The sequence below is a fragment of the Tinamus guttatus genome, unplaced genomic scaffold (assembly GCF_059628265.1).
Source record: "Tinamus guttatus ecotype Peru unplaced genomic scaffold, ASM5962826v1 Tinamus_guttatus_pri_ptg000027l, whole genome shotgun sequence".
Lineage (NCBI taxonomy): Eukaryota > Metazoa > Chordata > Aves > Tinamiformes > Tinamidae > Tinamus > Tinamus guttatus.
This window is the reverse complement of record NW_028288561.1, coordinates 3,305,593-3,325,489: the sequence shown is the minus strand read 5'-3', so window position 1 is coordinate 3,325,489 and position 19,897 is coordinate 3,305,593. Positions and strand designations below refer to the sequence as shown.

General features: G+C 50.5%; 1 protein-coding gene across 1 annotated transcript in view; it reads right to left on the bottom strand.

Annotated features, from left to right (window-relative positions):
* Positions 1–3,563: 3,563 nt before the first annotated feature.
* B4GALT5 (beta-1,4-galactosyltransferase 5) overlaps positions 3,564–19,897 on the bottom strand; it is a 34,442-nt gene continuing 18,108 nt past the window's right edge. Inside the window, exons 2-9 of the mRNA XM_088528583.1 lie at positions 14,861–14,995; positions 10,751–10,864; positions 9,718–9,842; positions 9,000–9,116; positions 8,126–8,313; positions 7,724–7,846; positions 7,055–7,156; positions 3,564–4,384 (exon numbers count right to left, since the gene is read on the bottom strand). Coding sequence (XP_088384709.1) covers positions 4,237–4,384; positions 7,055–7,156; positions 7,724–7,846; positions 8,126–8,313; positions 9,000–9,116; positions 9,718–9,842; positions 10,751–10,864; positions 14,861–14,978 — 1,035 coding nt within the window. The 5' untranslated portion in view covers positions 14,979–14,995 and the 3' untranslated portion in view covers positions 3,564–4,236. The remainder of the gene's footprint in view (positions 4,385–7,054; positions 7,157–7,723; positions 7,847–8,125; positions 8,314–8,999; positions 9,117–9,717; positions 9,843–10,750; positions 10,865–14,860; positions 14,996–19,897) is intronic.

Here is a 19,897-nt window from a genome sequence, read left to right as displayed (position 1 = left end):
TCTCGTGCTGGGCTGAAGGGCCCCCTTGAGACACGTGGACCTTCTGAAAGGGAACCCGTGCGCAGGGCTGGTTTGCAGCTCGTTGGCCAGAAATCCTGTCCTGAGATTCGTTGACCTCGTGAGTGTACATCAAGGTGCACAAGGTCAGAGCACCCTGTGTCTGTTGAGCTGGCAGGAGACACCGCTCCATTTGCCTCTGCCCACAGCTGGCTCGCCTGCCCGGGGAGAGCCACCACAGGAGATGACCCTGCCGCAGAAGTCTTCTGGAGGGGGGAAGAGTCATTTCACTTTTAACAGCATTTATTAGATGTTTCGAAAGAGTCCAATTTCCAGAGTAGATGCTTCAAAGAGCAACAAATAGATGCAAAATGTTGATGTTCACTAAGTGTTTGTACTTGACAAGTCAGTGGGGTCATTGCAGCGCAGGGAAGGGCGATCCTCCTTCCTCCACTGGGCTCTGCCCACTGCAGCAGAAAACACCATAAAAACGTGTATTCGTGGGGCCTGGTGAGCCCTGCCACACACTGGTGGCCAGGATTTCTCCAGGGGAACTTCTCCATGGCCCCAGCTGGTGTTTTGGCCGGGCACGGAGCACTCAGCTGCCCTGCTGCCAAGGGAGGTGCTGGTGGCCTCCCGTATCAAGCAGCGCTGGGGCTGTGGGCTGGAAGCTTTCCCTACAATACTTGTTTTTCCTATCCAAGCACTAGCAGATTTTCCCCAGCAGTATTTCTGGCTGATCCTCTCCCCGAGCCAGCCAAGGTTTGGTGCAAGGCGGTCATCATCACTCTGTCCCACGCTCCTCCTCATCCAGTGCGTCCCTGCAGGCCACCACAAGTCCAAAAAGCAAGTGCTGAGAGGGGCAGGAAACTTCCCAGAAGAGGCAGAGCTAAATAAAGGTGAAGCCTGGACTGACAGAGGCTGCCAGCTATTTATTTAAGCAGTACTTGCCCATGATGGAGCAGGAGAAGGATGTTTCAGAGATGCTGCAGGAAACTTTCTTGCTGCCTGCTGGGCTTTTTGACCAAAATAAAGCAATGGCCCCTGCCCACCAGGTTCTCCCAGCGCTGCACTGCCCAAAGGCAGGTGAGCCAGGGGGTACCAACCTGTTTCTGCTGCTCCGAACCACACACAGCCCTCGACGGTGGCTGCTGGGGGTCTTCTCTGCTACGAGTCACTGCTCCAGCACCAGCACCAGACGCTCCCCTTCCCTCCAAGGGCCAAGCAGCTCTTGTAAAGAAGCAACCAGCGCAAGCATTGTTCTTGAATATGTATTTTTACTGAAAAAATCATTCATAAATTAACAAATACAAAAATGTACAAACACATGGGTAAATAAATGTAATGACACAAAGGATTGCTTTGCCGAAAAGTGTGTGTGTCCGTGTTTTAAAACACTAGTCTTCAGTGCAAAAATGTCCCCCTGGCACCTCTTAAAAACATAACAGTAAGCTCAAAAGCCATGATGATGGAAAGATATTTTATAGTTTAAAGCCACTAGTGACTAGCAGTGTGTGGCTGTTGCTCAGACCGTACCTCCCTTAGAGAAGTGGAGCTTTACAAATAATGAGCTGTAAATAAATAGTTTTGTAAATAAAACCCACATGGCTCATTTAATTAAAGAAAAAAATAAAGAAAAAAAAATCAGCATTGAACACGACCTGCCTCCTGCAGGGCTACAGACATTGGTGACATGGAAGGGGCAAACGAGTGGCCTTGTTGAATCTGAGCTGCCAGAATATGTACAAGTTCTTTAATACGAGAATTTTTACACCATAACAGCACATGCGCTTGACAGTATGTTTTTAAACAGATACATTTACTATACAGTATTTGACATAGCTAATAAGTTTAACAGTGCACATTTTAAAGATATTCCACATTTTAAAAAGGGAAAAAAAATCCAAGGTGATTAGAACAAAGGAACTATGAACAGTGATGTTGTTTTGGGGTGAAATGGACCCTTTTATGCCAACCTTTAACGAGTGCATTTCTGAGCAGAGGTAACATCTTTCTTTGTTCAACACAAGGTGCAGTGGATGTCAGGTACACAAAGGCTGAGGATTCAAACTAAGGTAGTTTAACACCTACTCACACACACATGCATGATTCCTGCGGTTGTGAACTTGGACTAGTTGAAATACATTCCTTGTTTGAAGCACCATTAAACAAAGACAGGTTTCTAGCAACGTCTCAAGATTAAAGAAGTGAGGGGCAGGGCAACGAGGGTTTAGCATTTGAAAAGGGTCCACGTGAATCCCAGATCAAGATTCAGAAGCAAAAGTCTTTATTGCTATATGCGCCGTAAAAAGCAAATCCTCACCTCTGCCTACGAATAACCGAGTTGAATTCCCTCACGAAGCAATTTTAAAGCACATGTAAATTTAAAGACTTTAAACCTAAATCACAGGCTTATCAGTGCTTTTCAAGGGCAGGCTCACTGTCCTCTCATACTGCCTGATAAGATCCACACAACAAGAAACTCCATGTTTTCTAAACTAACATTTTCTTGATATGCTTTAGGAATGCCCTGGGCAGTCACACCCACAACAGATGTGTATGGGGATCATACGTCCACGGAACCAAGAAAACCAATGTAAACCATGAAAAGTTAAGGAAACTGAAGGCAAACAATGCAATAAAAAAAGAAAGTTAAAGTACTTCTGAGGTCAAATACTCACAATTGTTATGTATAAATACATAATTAAAACGTAACCCCCAAGGTATTATTTTTAAATCAGAGAGGTCCAGTAAAAATGACTGTGTACATGCTGTGTAACTAATGGACTCAATTTCAAAGAAGGATGGGGTGGGGGGAACTTTATAAAGGTACAACGCAAAAATCTCAAATCAGCTGCAAAAAAGGAAGAGGAAGGGAAAAGTGGGAGGAGAATTTCAAATTTAGATGATGGGATGGGATGTTGAACCAAAACCTTGAGTTCTTGGTACTCATGTTTTCAGGAACTTAATCTATATGTCCTTCATTTTTCTCACTATTACTAATCTGTGGACCCCACTCGCTGCACTTGTGCAAGTGCTTTCAGGTGGTTAAGGCTGATAGCCAAGTGTCCTACCTAGTTCTAATTTACATTAGTTCAGTGTACTGTTAAATTTACACAATAAATACAAAATACTATTCCATAAAACAAAACCCCAAACTGTAATGTTACCGTAGAGGAATCACTGCAGAATTCCCAACGGGGGCAGATCCCGTGAAGAGCAGCCGCTGCCCCATCCCGAGGGCCGCGCGGGTGCCCGGGGTTGGTGCCTGGGAACTCGAGCACTCTGCCAAGCTGGTGCTTGCCAGCCCAGGGGCACGCACAGCAACGGGCAGCGGATTCCATCCCCTATGGCTTTCACACTAGTTTACACATTATGCAACAGAAGTGACAGAAATGGGATTTCCCCCCACCCCGCTGAGTATTCCCATTTCCTCCCACTCCCTGGAAAGCGCCACCCACATGATTCCTGCAATGAGTGATGACATGGCTGCATTTATCAACCGCTACATTTTAAAGTTTAGGGCCCTGTTCCACGAACATTTATGCATATGCATAGCTTAAATCATGCAAGCAGTCTCACTGGCTGAAAAGGGAACAACTTGCACAAGTACAGTGATGCACACACAAGTGCTTACAGAATCCAGGACTAAAATGAGTGACCTTATGTAAACCTCTAGCTTGGATCTGAACCATAGAAGAAAATAAAAAGGGGCAATTTACACAGCATATTTACACTTACACTTCTTTAAGAAGCGATTCTGTTGTATATACTTCAAGCAGGTCATTTAAAAAACCGCACGAACGTAGAACGGTATCAGAAGTCTTGTTTGATCTCCCAACTGGGGCAGCTGCTGACTGAATTGCTTCCGACCATCCGAGTCGGGAAGCCAGAGTCACTCGGCCGAGCCGGCTCGCGGGGAGGGACGCGGGTCTGCGTCGAGCCCCGGCGCTGGAGATGCTGGAGGTGGAATGTGAGACGAGAGCAGCAGTTCAAATCGTTGTCCTGAAACCCGGAAAGCGAGTGGCGGAAAAGGAAAAAGACTGCTGAGCTCGCTGCACGAGGATTGGGTTGGATTGGTACAGCAAGGACAATTTGTGCGTGCACTTTCAGCCTTATTCTCCAAAATACTGTGATCCTTCATTAGCCAAAGTATTTCTTGTCCTTGATAACCCTTAAAAAAGAAAGTCTAACACGGTGCTTTCTTGGTGAAGGGCAGAGCAAAGTTATTTTCTCCTCTTAATATTCGCTCACCAGAGCCAGCTCCGGTGTCAGGTTAACAGTGATGTTCTTATACAACGCGTCATACGTGACGTTTGGAAAGTAGTTCAAGTTATTGAGGCCGTCTAGGGCTTGCCTTTCTTTCGACTTCCTCAGCAAGGCGTACCTGTTTGGAGAGAGCAAGAGACCAGCAGATTCACTTCCTTGCACCACGCAGAGCTGCGCACAGCTACAGAAACACCCTTACAAGAGCTGACCTCCATCCAAAGCCACAAACCAAAGTGTCTGAGCCCTTGTTAAAGCTGCCTGCCATCTTTTACCTACTCGTCCCACGTAAACACCCCAAATGCTTTAGAAAGTTGCAGCCCATCAAGTGTCAGGGAGCAAAATCAACAACTGTTTCCCCAAAACCAAGAGCGCTCCCTGGCCAGCGAGCCCCTCCGGCAGGAGATGAGCAGAAGCTAAAAGGTGATGTGGTCATTTCTGAGGAAACTGGGTGGTCCACCCAAGCGTGGACTGCCTGCAAGTGAGAGGGGATAAGGAAGTAAAACTAAAACAATCTTATTTTGGGGAAGGAAACTGCTGCTGATGCACAAGGGCCTTGATCAAATTTGGGCGCAGCACGACAAGACACAAGACCTGAGGCAGGAGGGGGAAAACAGGCAGAAGCCCCTCAGGAGGCCAGGGCTGCGGATGAGCTGCAGTGCAGCCCAGCCATGCTGAGCACCGGGATTGGGACCCCCACGGGGCTGGGAGACGGCAAGAACACCAGGAACACACAGGGCACAGGGAAGAGGAGGATTTGGGTCAAGCAGAATAAGGAAGCAGCAACACTGACTTCGAAGAGGTCACAGGACATTGGCAGGAAACAGTTTTTCCAGTGAAGATGGAAAGCGATTGGCAGGATGCAGGGCCGGGAGAGCTGTGATGGTGCTGGGCGTATGGAGAGCTGGGAGCAAAGCGGCTGCCAGCGCTGCAAGCTGGAAGGAGTGAAAAATCCCCCTGCAACCGCCCATGGCAGCAGCCGGGCTGGACGGGCCCTGCAGCGGCGGAGGGGACGGAGCGCTCGGAGCGAGGGCGTCAAGCTCCGCTCCACATCGCGCCAGCGGCCGCTTCGCCGCGGGTCTCTCCCTACCGCTGATCCAGGGCTAAGCTGCTCCCTAAACCCGGCTCGTGGCTGCGGCCGGGAGGCAGCTGGGAAGCGTCAGTTCAAGGGGCTTCGTGGTGTTTGAAGAGATGCTGCCTCCTTCCTCGCTGCGAGCACGAGGAGCCACGGGCTAGGAAGCCCTTGGCTTCACTGCCCCGTGCCCAGGGCCCGGCAACATCCTGAAGGAAGAGCCCGTCCTACCGCACCTCCAGCCTTTCAGGGATTTGACTGAATGTGGCTTTTATTTAAAAAACACACACACAGGCTTCCTTCATCTTCGCAAGAGTGAAACAAGAACTACCTCTTGCCAGCTGTACTGTCCAACATAAGAATGAAAAATAGGGCCAATGCATGTGTATAACCTTAAATGGAAACTCCCCAAAGAAGTAATCCACTATAGGAAAAGACTGAAGATCAGCACAAAAGTTCATTTCTCCTCTGAATTTGCAGCTAGTTCAAAGAGTCTTTGCAAAGTAAACCCTCCTTGCCGTCCCTTCTCATGCCAGCAGCAGACAGGAGCCCCCGCTCAGAACAAAGCTTGCACTATGCAGCAGCTCGTGACCTATGAGTGCTAATTCCTGCAGTTGTTTAAACAAAAAAAAAAAAAAAAAAAAAAAAAAGGAAAAGACAAAAAGATACTTCTCTGTTTTTCTGTTGCACAGTTTTTGGAGGACTCAAATTCCACCAAGGCCCTTCACTGCACTCGGCCGTTCACTGAACCATTTAACTTTCAGAAATAGTTCTGGCTCATGGTTGAGGGAACCAGAGCCCTCCTAGAAAGCACCAGGGAGAATTTAGCTTTCTGAGGAAAAAAAGACAAAGTGTTTGCCCAGTGCTTGAGCTCCAGTGTTCAGGGACAGTTATTCCTCCTGTCAGATGTCTGTAGTCTCAACAAGAGGAAAAGTTCTGAACTTAAGGGCTCTGCATATTAACCCCAGCTTGGGGTGAAGAGGCAGCATCACGACTGGAGTTGCTCCGTCTCGGTGTTCCGCGTGCCAGGAGCTGCTCACCAGCTCCCCGCCACACACTCCAATACAGGACAAAAGCAGCATAAGCAGCACCCTCCAACTCAAAACAAGGGCTATTTCCCACTAGTGAAGAATGATGGAGCAGGGAGAAGTTGCTTCTGCTGCAACAGAACTTGTAATGCAAATTCTGTTTCTATTTGACTCAGTACTTCCAGAGACACCCGATGCTTTAGCAACGCTACACCAGGAGAGTGCCTGCCTTCTGCAAGCTAAGCAACATTTCCTGAAACATCTGGATCAGAATCTTCTAGAAAAACACACACACACACAAAAAAAAAAAAACCCACACAGAAGGTGCTTTGATATATCCATTTGGTCTATTCATTTGAATCTATCCTTTAGAACCAGCCTCCTCCAGATACGGGGGATGTCCCAAGCCTGTTAAGCCACGTCGCACGGCCAACAACACAGGCTCTTGAATGACATTCAGGAAGCTACAATCACAAAGGAAGGACCCCTTGTCCAGGGCTGGAGGGCACTAAATGTGCCAGAGGAATCTAGGCGTCCTGGCTCTCTTATCCTCCTACAGCAGCAGCTTCCTTCACAACACAAGTTAAGGCTGTAATTGCCCTTAGACAGCTGCAGGAAACCTTGAACATGGTTCAGATTTTTTTTTTTGAGAGAGAGAGAGAATCCCAAAGCCCTTTAAAGTTTCACTTGCCTTCCTAGGAACTGCACTTCACCCCGATGATGGTGAGGAATCGATTTGTATTTCCCTGTGTCTCCTTCTGGTCGAGTCACTGTATAGCCTGCATACTGCACTCTGTGTTAAAAAGGGGAGAGATAAAAAGAAAAGAAAGAAAAGGGAGAGGAAAAAAAATAACTGTTGCATTTGCTCTGCCTTCAGTGTTTGTCCAGACTGTGCAATTAGTGCTCTTACAGTTCCTGCAGTAACTTTGTCTTTCCATCAAGCAGATAAACTATGCAAATCCCCCCCACACCAATCTAAGCTCCAGGCAAGTTACGTTGCACTCAGCACCTTAAGGTTTCAGGAGTTCCCCCAGGGATTAGTTTGACATCATCATCATGGGATATTGCACACGAGGCCAGTAATTTCACAACCAGCATTTCCCTGTCGGCATCCAGTCTATTGCTTGAGCAGGCTGGAATGCCACCCACTCAAATGCATTTCCCACCAAATCACTTAAACAGGCCAGCAAACAGGGTACAGCCCAGGCCAGCACTGGCTGGAGGAGATGAAAATAATTCTCTTTATAGCATATACAACCTTCCCCGATATAATTTCAATGTAAGGTCAATGGACAAGAAAGACTTGGCACCTGCATGCCCGTCACCCCACCTCGGGACACAGCGCGAGCCGCGGCGCTACCTGTTCCAGAGGTCATCGTCCTCTCCGCCCCAGCCCCAGAACGCGTTGGGGAAGCCATTGATCTTCTGGAATTGCTCTACGGTCAGGCCGCTCACTCCACCAAAGAACTCATTGTACGGGAGCCTGTGTGGGAGAGAAGAGGTCAGTGGAGGGCACAGGGAAACGGCCGTTGCAGCCGGTCCAGGCTCATCCGATTGCCAATTCCAAGTTTTCCAGAGCAGCGCTTCCCCCAATTGCAGTGAGTAAAACCCATGAGAATGTTTTCTTGTATTTCTCTTCTGCATTTATTTTGCGCAAAGCTTGGGAAAGAACCCAAAATTGATTTTCTGTCCCTTTGGAAAAAGTGTACGTCTAACACTGGCTTCTTATCTCTTCCTATAGCATAGAGGCACTGGTGCTTACAGATACATGTACTTATCCAGCTTGGCTGCAAAGTGTCTTGGCATCTGTCCACATCCGTAATAGTTACGGTCGTTTTCTGGTATGTGGTCCACATCGTGAAAGATGAGACAATCCCAGTCCAGGTCCTTCATTGCTTCCCGAAAGCCAACGTTGAAGAGCATGGCACGGTTAAAGGGTTGGTTACCAGCCTAGGAGAGACAGAATTTCTTCTCAAGGGGAGCCCGATACGAGTGCACCTGCTTTGCCTGTGCTGTTTTCTAAATAAGACTGAGAATCTGACGTGCCATTGACTCCCAGTTCCATTGCTCAACAGAAAAAGATGTAGTGGTTTGGGTTAATGTCACTAGTTCCTTATTCCAAGACTTAAATAAGACTTAAATATTTAATCTAGCGTACAACTGCAAGAAAAAGGATGTTGAAGTGTTTTACTCAGATACTCCACCCAGAAAACAAATAAACCACACACACAAACCCCCACTTTGCACTATCTCTTTGTCTGACACTGTCCAAAAGGACAAGGAGATCTAAGTTTGGTGGCATGTTAACAGGGATCTTGTTCAAAAAAAAATTCCAATGTCTCCTCCAAAACAGAGTTTAAGAAAATCTAGATCTTTTTTTTTTTAGATGAAAGACAGGCTCTAATTTCTCAACTGCACCACTCTGGTACCGAGGGGGATGATTTCAGCTCCCCAACAAGACCTCAGGAGCGATCATACGCAGCCCTCTAACCCTGCAGCTCCGTGTGCTCGCAGGTGAGGCACGATGAGCTGCACGTCGGTGTCCGGGCTCGTGTTCCCGTCGTCGAACGCTCCATACGCGCGTGGCCGACCCTCCCAACAAACCAGCTGGGAAGCCCCCACACGGGCCGACCTACCTGCTCAACGACGTAAAATGCGAATTGTAAACGTTGCCGCTGCAGCATTGGAATCAGGTGTCTGAAGAGGACGGGAAGGTGCTCGTAGCGGTTGCGGAATGGAATTAGGATGGCCACCTGATGGGGAAAGCACGCCCATCACCACACCAGGACACAGTGCTCACGGCAGCCCACAGACCCCTCCAACCCCCCCGTCACTGCTGCTTGGAAGCTTCAGTACCACCTTTTGGGAAACAGCTGCTTAAGAGAGATTAAATGTAATCCTGGCCTTCAGCAAGACTAAGAGTCGCCGTACTCAGTTCTACCCACCAACATAAGAGCAAGGCCAGGTCCTGGTACCAACATGCCCAGAGGCCACCACCCTCCAGACAGGAATCCCCAGTGATGCCACCTCCATCTCTGGGCCAGGTGTCCCCAGAGCAGAGAACTGGGCAAGCTGGAGGCTCGTGGCCGGGAGCCAGACGGTCAAATTCCCTGCCCGCCTCCTCAGCAGTCCTTGCAGAAAGCCAGGGTGACTCAGGCGTCACCATCGCAGCCTCCATCTCACTGCTCTGCTTCTCCAGGCTCTGCTGTGCTGCGTTGCGGGCAGCAATGTGTTCATTTGCCTGGAGCTGCAGCTCATCAAGGCTGGAAATGCTGGAGCTCCCCACTAAGGTCTCCTGCCACCAGCCGCAACCCTCCTGCTGCGCCCGGCAGTGGTACCCAATCCCCCAATTACCTTCCAGCGCGGCAGGCAGTCGCTCGGCTTCCAGTGGCCTCCCAGCTTGATAGAGGGGTCTTTGGAGAAGAACTGGTGGATATCTTCCATGGTGATCTCGCTCATATTTACATCGATGGGGCCCTCTGCAGAGGCAGCAGAAAAGACGCAGAGGTGAGAGCTCCCATCCGAACGCACAGAGGTGCCGCTCGGCGCCTACCCCACTCGATGCAACCAGGAGTGAAGTTGGGCAGAGCACCAAGTGCTAGGGCCGAACACGGGCTGGTCTTTCCCCAGGCACCAAGGCTGACAGGGAATACCCGTGGCACGGCTCAGCTTGCCCGCTCCGCTCTGCTCCTTGCCGGATGAGGCTCTCCACACTGCAAACCCTGCAGCCCGCCGGACCTGCCGCAGCCAAGAGGAATCCAGGCCCAGCTTCACTCAGGAGGGCTCAGCAGTTCCTTGCACTCGACAGCACCAGGGCTGGGACTGGCCCAACCAGCCCGAGGGATGAAGTAGCAACCGCTCCACCGCCTGCCAGCTCAGCACTGGCCATGGGAAGGGGCTGGCCAGGCATTTCCACCGACTCATGGGACACAATTCCTCCTTTGTTCGCATTTGCCAAGCGACAGGCTCTTGCCCCAGAAAGGAGAAGTGCCTCAGACATAGAAGGGATTAATTTGGGCGATCTGGTAAACAGTGATTTCCCAGAGGAAAAGCGCGGCTGCAGAACAGCCCATCCATTCATTTCCCCGCTCCTGCCTTCGCACAGGTGCTAAAGAGAAGAAAGTGAAACACAACACGGCAGGAGGGGAAGGATGCCAGAATACACAGCCCAGAAACATGCAGGAGCAAGTAGAGGGGGTGTCAGGGCTGCAGCTACAGCAGAAATTCTGGCCCCCTCGCAGGGGATGCTCCAGGCTCGGACACCGGCCTCCCAAAACCCGGCATGCAAAAGCCGTGCCGGTGCTGAAGGGGCCCCAGCTAGGACGGGGGCTGGACACGAGCCAGGACGAGGGCTGCGATGTCGGAGACGGGGCACGGAGCTACTCACTCATAGAAGGGAGCCTCTCGGGACATGTATGGTTTGGGAAGTAGGTAAAGTCTTCAGGAAGAAAAGTTGTGGCTTGCAGAAAGGTTTCGTTGTGATTCAAATCAAGAGGATAATCTAGGGTGGGGAAAAAATAGGAAAAAAAAAAAGAGAAAAGAGTCTACTTGAAGCACAGGTCTTTATTCTCTCCAGCCACCTCCCCACGTCACTGCCCACACAGCCCCGTCCCCAAAGCCACCCGGGCATCCCCATGCAGAGCAGGTCCTTGTCTCAGCCACCGCCTGACTGGGCTTCCCCCTGCACCCTCAAAGGGCCCTGGGACGTGAGGGGAAGCCCTGTGGGCTCCAGAGCGGGCCCTGCCGCAGAGCCGGCCTCTTTCCTCATCCCACAGGGACTCGGAGCTTCACCTCGAGCGAATTGATCAAACGGAAGGAGCACGTGGCCCTTGGAAAGTTATAAAGTTATTTAACACTTTGTCCCCCAAGGGCTGCAGCAGAGACGAAAGGGGAAGTGCTCCTCAAGCGGCTCCTGTCCTAACCCAGGCTTGCAGGAGGACAGTCCCCTGGCACGCGCGCCAGGACGTCGGGGGCGCGGCCTGCTCAGCACAGCGCAGTCCTGCTGCTCGCGAGCCTCTTCAAAGGACCAGCAAAAACCACCCCGCTACATCACACGGCCGTTCACCTGGTTGGCACCGTACCGCACCACCACGGGCCAGGAGGTCCCACCAGCAGGTCAGTGGCACCCATGAGCTCCTTTCCTCACAGCCCTCATCCTTTCAATTCCTTTTACCTTCTGGTAACACGCTACACCTCTGGACATTTAAGGAAGTTTTGGGGTAACCACAAAACTACAAAACTTCTGCTTTCGACACCACCCAAATGCACCAGTTTTGCATGTTTAGACTGTCCCACCCTTCAGGTTAGAGCTAGAAAAGTCTGCCTGATGGAGCAGTGCATCAGCTACTGCTGAGGATGCTGCATCTCTGCTCTCTGAGAGGAACAAAACCCTCACGGAGGGTTTGCTGTTGGATCCCAGGGCACCAAGGACAGGAGCCTCGACCTGAGCACACATCATTCCCAAAGGAGTCCCAAAAGAGGCATAGCAGAAGCCTGACACAGACCAGCTCCCTTGTGCTCCTGACCCACGAGGTCGAGCTCGCCAGATCCTTCCCAGCCCCCTTACCCTTAAAGGGCATTTAATACAAGCACCTGTGAGCAGAACAACATTCACTAGACTGACCCAAAGCAAAAGCCATATGGGTTTCTCATAACCACACTACAAACCAGCTGTTATTCAGGCAGCAACAGACGAAGCTGGTTTCGTGTTTCCCCCTCCCCAGAGCCATCTAAGAGCTGAGCCACGGCTGCAGGTGACCTGGGGCACATGGCACACTGGGAGCAGGCAGGCAGCACTTTACATTATTTTACTAAACCCTGTAAAATGCACTTTTTAAACACAGCAGTTACAGCCTTTCAAATAACTAAAGCATATACTTAGGTTCAAAAGATATCAATACAAAGGAAGTCTCACGTATTTTACACCGAGAGCAGTTTACAGTGTAGTGAAAAGAGTGTATCAGCTAACCTTAAGAGCTAAGAATCTATATCAGATTTACTTTAAGATATGCACATTTCAGTAATTGCATAAACATACTGTGATCTTCATAGCTCTAGAGTGTGACTTTTTTCCTTTTTTTATTCTCTTTTACTACAGCCTTTATGCTATCTCAAGGTGGGGGGCGAGGGAGAGAAGGAATAATTTAAACATTTTAAAACAAAGCAGGGAAGGTTTTCTTGACCTGCAAGGTCAAAAATCTTTCATTTATATCAACTAAGACAACTCATCACCAAGCCTGATATTGCAGCTTGCTCTCTGTTGCTTGCACATGGCATCATATCATTAGCACCTTTAATCTGCTAGACTGAGCAGCACCCAAGCTCCTCAGCCAGACTCAAGACAGACTTGCAAACAGAATCGCAGGGCTTTCCAAATACAATAGCTGTTATCTTGGATGCTAGCTACAACTAAATTCCAAGAACCAGATCCCCATTAAACTCCAATCACCAGGATACAGCTCTTGATACTTGCTCAGCCCTCTATCATGTGCTGACAACACAGAGAAAACCTCAGTTCCACCTTTATGCGTAAGTGCTGTCCTTTTTGCTTGCTAAAGCACAAAAGAGACACCTCTTCACTCAGAAGAGAAAATCGCTTATTGCATCCATTATCAAACACTTTAAAAGTTATTAAAAGAAAGTAGTAGTTTATAGAAAAAGCTAAGGGCATAAAATAAAATGTAGAAACACACTGTAGCAGACCAGCAGCACCTCGTCAGTCAGCACTGGGCATCATTTCTCATTTTGCCTAGGAATCAAGGCCAGGGAGCCACATGTGCAGGACAGCGTTGTGACACGAGCCACTCTGTTTAGGCCACATCTAGGGGACAGACGTGACATTTAGGAGAGGCTGCTGCTCAGGAAGCTTTAGCAGCATCCTGTTTCCCAGGTGCTGCATCCAGCCTGGAGCAGGGACCCAGCTAACAACTGGGTCTGACGAGGCAAGAAGTGTCTGAGGAGCTGCATATTGCCTCATTTGTCACCTCCAGGAGGCAGCAAGAAGGTTGCTTTTTGAGCAAAGAAGCTCTAGAAAACCAGGATGCCTTCCCAAAGTCATGACCAGCATCGTGCTCCTTGGCCCTCTTACCAGGGAGGTCACACAAGGATGTCACACAGGACTTGTGCCCATTAAAACTGTTCTTACTGCTCCAAGCTTTCCAGACAGAAGTGAGTACAAATCTGAGTTTGCAGAACTGAAATGGATCCGAGGCATGAGCAAAGCCATTTATTTCAGTAGCAGTAATAACAGTATCAGAGCTGCTAATGTGGTAACTATTTCCCTGTCCACTGCACCCAGGAGAGATTTGCAGAGCTCTGCGGAGGGCAGAGCTGCCCGGCAGGGCTCAGAGGGTCCCTGGGGCTTTGCTCACCTCGAGCAGCAGCAGCAGAGGAGCTGACCTGCCTCCTCTTCAGCCCTCACCGCTAGCTACATCCTCTGGTCTCCTTTAGCTGATGTTTCCAGCCTTAAAACAGATAAAACTGGTAGCTCTGGCTGACTTCAGCACTAGAGGAGAAGACCGAGAAGGGTGTAACTTACTTGCAAAGTTTGGAAATTCACCCTTTCTTCACCTTTCCTACTCAAAGTGCAGCTCAACTGGGAAAATGGCCGTACCATCTACTCAGTGCTCCAGGAACGGACACTTTTCCAGAGGGGAGATCGAGCAGAAGGGATATTGTATTTCTTTTATTGCAGAAAAACTTCTGCCTTTTCACTGACAAAACCTGTTCTGGTTCCTCCTCAAGCGCAGAGCTCAGTTGAGGATCACTAGCATCACCAAAGCCCAGTGGTGCTCCTGACTCACTAGTTACATGTAAACACAAGCAAACAGTGCCTCAACTTGACACCTGCTTGCCCTGCCCTCCCTCGCAAGGAAATACCTTGCACTTTTATATGCAAACATACACATTTATGCTTCCGCATACCCTGTTTACACCAAAACTTACCATGCAGCTAAGCCAGTAAACCTTTTCCTAGCATTGTAGCATGGAAAATAGTCAGGAGTCAGAGCCTGTTACTCTGATCCCTTCCTTCCAGCCGGGGTTCAATATATTGCTTGTGGCAGAGCTCCAGCCAAGACATTTCGGTTCAGCCTCGCAAGGAAATTGCGGAGCTTATGAGAGGAGGCTCTTCCGTGGAAGTGAAGTTATAGTTGCGTGCATGAGTGTGTGAGAGCACTTTAAAATGTAAAGCCAGACCCTTGCACAATTGTTTTTTAAAGTCTTTATCCTCAGATAGGGATGGAGCTAACAGGCTGAATTCCTCAAAAGCAAACTTTTGGCTCAATATCCAGTCATTTGAGACCTTTCAAGATTTCTACCCTTTATACAAGTTAAAAGGATTTGAATAAATAATAATAAATAGAGAAAATCAATTAGTGCTCACATCCCCCATTTACAAACAAAAATTAATTCCTTTAAAGGAGCATGGTTCAAGTCAACATGAAGTTTCCAGGGAAAAGGGAAACGTTGATTAAAGTGGCAATTATGAAAGGCACACCTGAGTCATTCACACTGCTGTTCCTCTTGGCATAGGCACTGCGGACCACCTGCTCGTAGACCTGAGCTCCTATCGTCCTCATGTTCTCCCGGATCATGATGCCTTGGGCTTGCATCATGAAGAGGTAGGTGTTCACTGCAAGGAAACAGAAAATAAGTATTTCAATGAGCATCCGCTCTTATGGGAAAGAAATACAAAAGAGAAATATGAGTCTTCTGGAATCCTTCCCAGCACTCGGCTTCCTTTTGGCTTCCTCCTGCCATGAGGATTCCTGGGTTGCATGTGCTGAGGTTACCTGATAAAAGCTAGCAAAGGCGCAGGACTTTTCAAGTGTGGGCATGAGACATGATTTGAAACCTGTCCGATTAACAAGAGGAACGCATATGGCTGTTGCTAACAGCTGTAATTCAGCATGAGAGGTTAAACAGCACTACCTCTTGCTGCGCAAGCACCAACGTCTAATTAGATGGTATCATTAGATGAATAAACTCAATCACACAACTGGATGAGAAAATCCCTTCCCAGACCACAGGGAAGCATCACCTGAGATAAGAACAACTTCGTTTTCACAATCTTTGACCTCTCCTTAGATCAACACGAGTCACTGTTTGGCTAGCTCAGTGGTTAAAGCGAGGGCCTTCCAGCCTTGCCCAGCTTTGCCTTTCAAGCTGTCCCCTGACATTCAAACACCTCAGCCCCGAGGATTCTGGCGCTTCCTCTGGTTAAACTCTCTTCTGGGGGAAAAGTCGCACTGTGTTTTCACAACTCTGAACCTAAGGAGCTCTAACACTTACCCAGATCACCCGCTTTGCCTGTCCGTGTTCTCATGCGCTGGCAATACTGATGAAACATTTATTTTGTGCCAGCCAACGTGGACCAGACCGCAATGACAGCCTGTGTGCTGTCCCCTGCATGGCCACCTTGGCAATCAAGAGCCATTGGGTATGTTCAGCAGGAGGGGAGAGAGGGTAAAGGCAGCCTTTAAGCAATAGCCTCCTTGCTTGTGCTTCCAGCAAAACCCCTTCCCACTCCAGCCAGGCCACAGGGAGCATTTTGCCCGAGTCACCCTCAAGGCACAGCCCTTCTGGTCAGTGACCCTGGCCGTTTTTCTCACTATCGCACATTTTCCATCGACCGCTACATCATGTCACTGCTCTGACTCCACCTGCTCTAGTTTCAGCTAAGCCGACATTCGGTGCTCGCCAGGAGCAGCCCCAACGCAAACAAGGCTGAACACAACCCCGGCGACATCAGCAGCCCCGTCCCTGTGCGGGACACTCACCCGCGGCCCCAGCACACGGCCGCCTCTACCCCCTTTTGTGCCAGGCTCCGCCGTAACTCTGTCCTCATTGGACTCAAATATCAGATGCAATGAAGAGTTGAAGTTGGAAAAGAAGGGAAGAAAGGCTAGAAGGCTAATCCAATACTGATAAGTAAACCAAAATCAAAACGGGCTACAAGAAAGACGCCAGGCAGGCTGAAAAGACAAGGGATGGACAGAGACCCTCTGTGTGGGAGAGCAGTAACTGAGGAAATGCCCTCCAGCTTGGGAAATCAATAGTTTGTTGCTGGTTCCCCATACCAGGCATATCACAAACCTGTAATAGCCTGACATGGTGGTTGCCGGTGCCAGGGAGCTAAAACTCACTGTTGAAGTCATCACAAGCCCAGATTAGATAGGGCATCCTGGACATTGTACCAGTATCACAGAGCAAGGTCGTTGCATAAGCACTACCTACTTGACAAACAGAGTCCAGTTTTATTTCCTTTTATACAACAGAATTCAAGTCAATGTCTGGAAAGGTTGTCGAGTTGCATTTCCCAATCACAGCTTTTCCACCCCCCCACCTTAAGCAAATATTTGAAGGGGCACATAAGCGCAGGAGTCATTAGTCATGCCCATGCAGAGCAGGTCTTAGAGCTGCGTTCAGGAATCACCTAATAGATTTTTCAGTGCACCATGCAAGAATATTTTTCCTTGTGCCTGTTCTGCTCTTTCAGCATCAACATCCAGATGAACAAACCACCAACATCAAGCAATTCAAAACTGCTATCCTCAAGCCCAGATAACACAGAAGATTAATAACTACTTCCATCATTTCACCTACAGCTTGTCATTCCAGAGCCCGGAGCCAGGGCTCCATGCAGGCTGGCTGAAGGCACATCTTGATGACAGAGAGCTTGAGCAGCTCAAGGTGTTGAACTGTGCAAGAATATTGAAACAAGGCACAATAAGTGCTTGGCAACTAAATTGCTTCAAATGCCAGTTTAAATGTATATTTCCAGTCCACCTCCTCCCACTCATCTTGTGGCAGTGACAGCAGCAGCAGTCATAGGAGCGTGTAATGCAAATGCAGAGTCATCCACAAGGATTAATTTGCCCCAAATTTTTCAGCTGAAGCAGCTTTCCCAGCCCAGTAGGCTTTATTCAAGTAATTTATTACAACAGCACAGCAATAAGCAGGAGCTGCTGTGCCCAAAGCTCTACCTAAATTCACTTCATTCATCTGCCTTATTCTGGGAGTACCTATGTAACAAGGACTCATTATTGGATGGTTTCATGACCACTACAGAGTAAACACGTGCTTTTGTGCGGTTTTTTGGCAAGAAGCTCCTGCAGCGCCTATAGGCACGCACAGCAAGGCCTGTGCTGGGGCAGAAAGAAGGGGACTTCACCCTAGCAGACCCCGAGGGACAACCGCCAAGGACACTTTAAGGCACCACCACCTTAACATCGTTACAGACTCTGCACACGCAGCCTCGCGCGCGGCCCGAGACCCTGCCGAGCTCACAGGAGGTGCCCGGCCCGTGGACTGGGCTTGTGCCAGCCTCGACTGCAAGGCGAGATTTAGGGAAATGAGAGTCCCTTTAAAAAGGAAAGCACTAGAGGAAACGAGTTATTTAGGGTTTAGTGGTGAATAAGCCATGGGGCTGGCACATACTTGTGGGTTGGAACAGGAGGTGCGGGACAGCGGAGGAGCAGCTCCGCGCTGCCGCAGGGCGAGCACGGAGCTCGCCGGCGGCTCCCGCGTTAACTCCGCAGCCTGCACGGCTGCCCTGGAGCAGCCGGGTCCTACGGAGAGGCTTGGGAGAGCAGCCTGCCCCGAGCTCCCACCAACAGTACCAGGAGCCAGGACTCGTGAGGCAGAGCTTCAACTCAGCCACCCCCATCACGAAATCGAGGAGAAAACAGCGACTTCACTTCCCTTTCCAGAAAGCCAAGGAGCTAAGCGTGAGGAGGAGCGCCCGGCTCCTCTCCCTGCTGGAGCAGGGCAACCGGAGGGCAGGGGAAGGACGCTCGTCAGCGCCGGGCTGGGGACAGAGCAGGGAGCGCTGCGGGCCGGCTGCCACCCCAAACTGCTGCAGCAAGGCACGAGGCTGAACGAACCCTGCAGCCTTCGCTGGGCTGGGCAAAGCAGGGCTGGGTCTGCTGAAGCAAGAAGGAGCGGCAGGGACAAACCGGCATCCGCCCAGCGTGAGGGGCAGAGGGTCTGCCCAGCATGCTGCATGTTAATCCCTTTAGCAAAGCAGCTCAGGGGATACCTGCGAAGAGCGGCACTGCCAACGCGCCAGGTGCTAAAAGGAAAGCAGCTCCCACGGCCACATGGGCCAGATTTAAAGCATTTCACTTCTCCCCCCACGCAACGCATAGAGGAGCCCACTGGAGCTGGGTGCAGGGCGGCCAAGCCGGGCCCAAACTTCCCCTGCATCCCCAGCTTCTGCTTCAAAAACCTGAAACGCGGCCGCTTTGCCAAGCGCGATGCGGGCGGCCCCAGCTGTGGGGGGATCCCCAGCCCTGAAGATGCTCAGACCCCAGGCCAGGACCACCAGAACCGTGAGGGCTGGGAGCGCCTCCTCCACGGCACACGGGCCAGCCCCGCTGCACTGCCACGCACGGACCCACCGGCTCCAGGACAGGCCCTCCCTCCGGCCGGACACTCACGAGCCCAGGAACCACCAGGAGCCTCGTCCCATCCGCAGCTGGAGAGCTCCAGAGGGAGGGACCCACTCCGGCCACGAAGGTGAAGAGTGGTTGGAGTGGGTCCCTCCTCAGCGAGAGCTGAAGGCTTCCTGTAGTCCTCTCTCAGTGGGTATTTTAGGAGCACTTCTAACTACAAAACAGCTGACTCACAGAAAATTAATTTCACTTGGATAAGAGGTGCTAGAGGAAGCAGCCAAGTAATTTCCAACTCAGAGGTTTAGCAGGAGAAGCTCAGAGATGATTCATGCTAGTACCGGCATGGGGAGGGAAGAGCCCCGTGCTCATTGTGGGTGCGGAAAGGAGCTTTCCCGGTGGCATCGCTGTGGTGAGGGGTGGCCACCATGGCAAGGGGTGTCCGCTGTGTCCCCACACAGCGCAGGGGGTGGCCGAGGGGACGAGCGCAGGACACAGGAAGGGTGGCCAGGTGGTTCACGCGGTCCCGGCCGCCGGAGCGCCACGTGCGGATGCTATCGACTCCTGGCACAGCTCCAGGCTTTCCTGAGGAAGACGCGCGTCTTCCTTTGCACTAAGATTTAGGGGTTTCCTGCCATATTTAGCATTATTCTCTATTCTTTAGCCCTTCGATCCAGCAGAAGGGCCTAGGGGCTGTTTGTGCCTTATATCCGTTTTGCTGAAGCCTTTCCCTCCTGCAGCATAGTCTGCAAGGACCTACCATGCCCAAAACTGCTTTCTAGAGCGCCTTGCACAGCCAGCCCGAGTACTAGGTCAGGGAGATGCAAACAGCCTCTCAAGGGCTGTATCAGGCGGAGCAGAAGGTGCTGCCTCTCTCTGCAGCCCCACCAGGAAAGGCTGCAGCACCTCTGCGATGCCGCAAGCCCTTGCCCTAAGGGTGCTCGTTGTGACCAACGTGCCACAAACCAACCCGCAGTGCTGCTGGGGCTGCGCAGAAGCTCCCGTCACAGCCAGGGCCACATCCCTGACACCGCAAGGAGCTTTCCGAGGGCCTGGAGACGCAGCACAGCCCGCGGAGTCACGTCTACATTAAGCCTTTTGTTAAGCTCCTCCAGCAGATCCCTCGCAGCGATTCAGCTCCG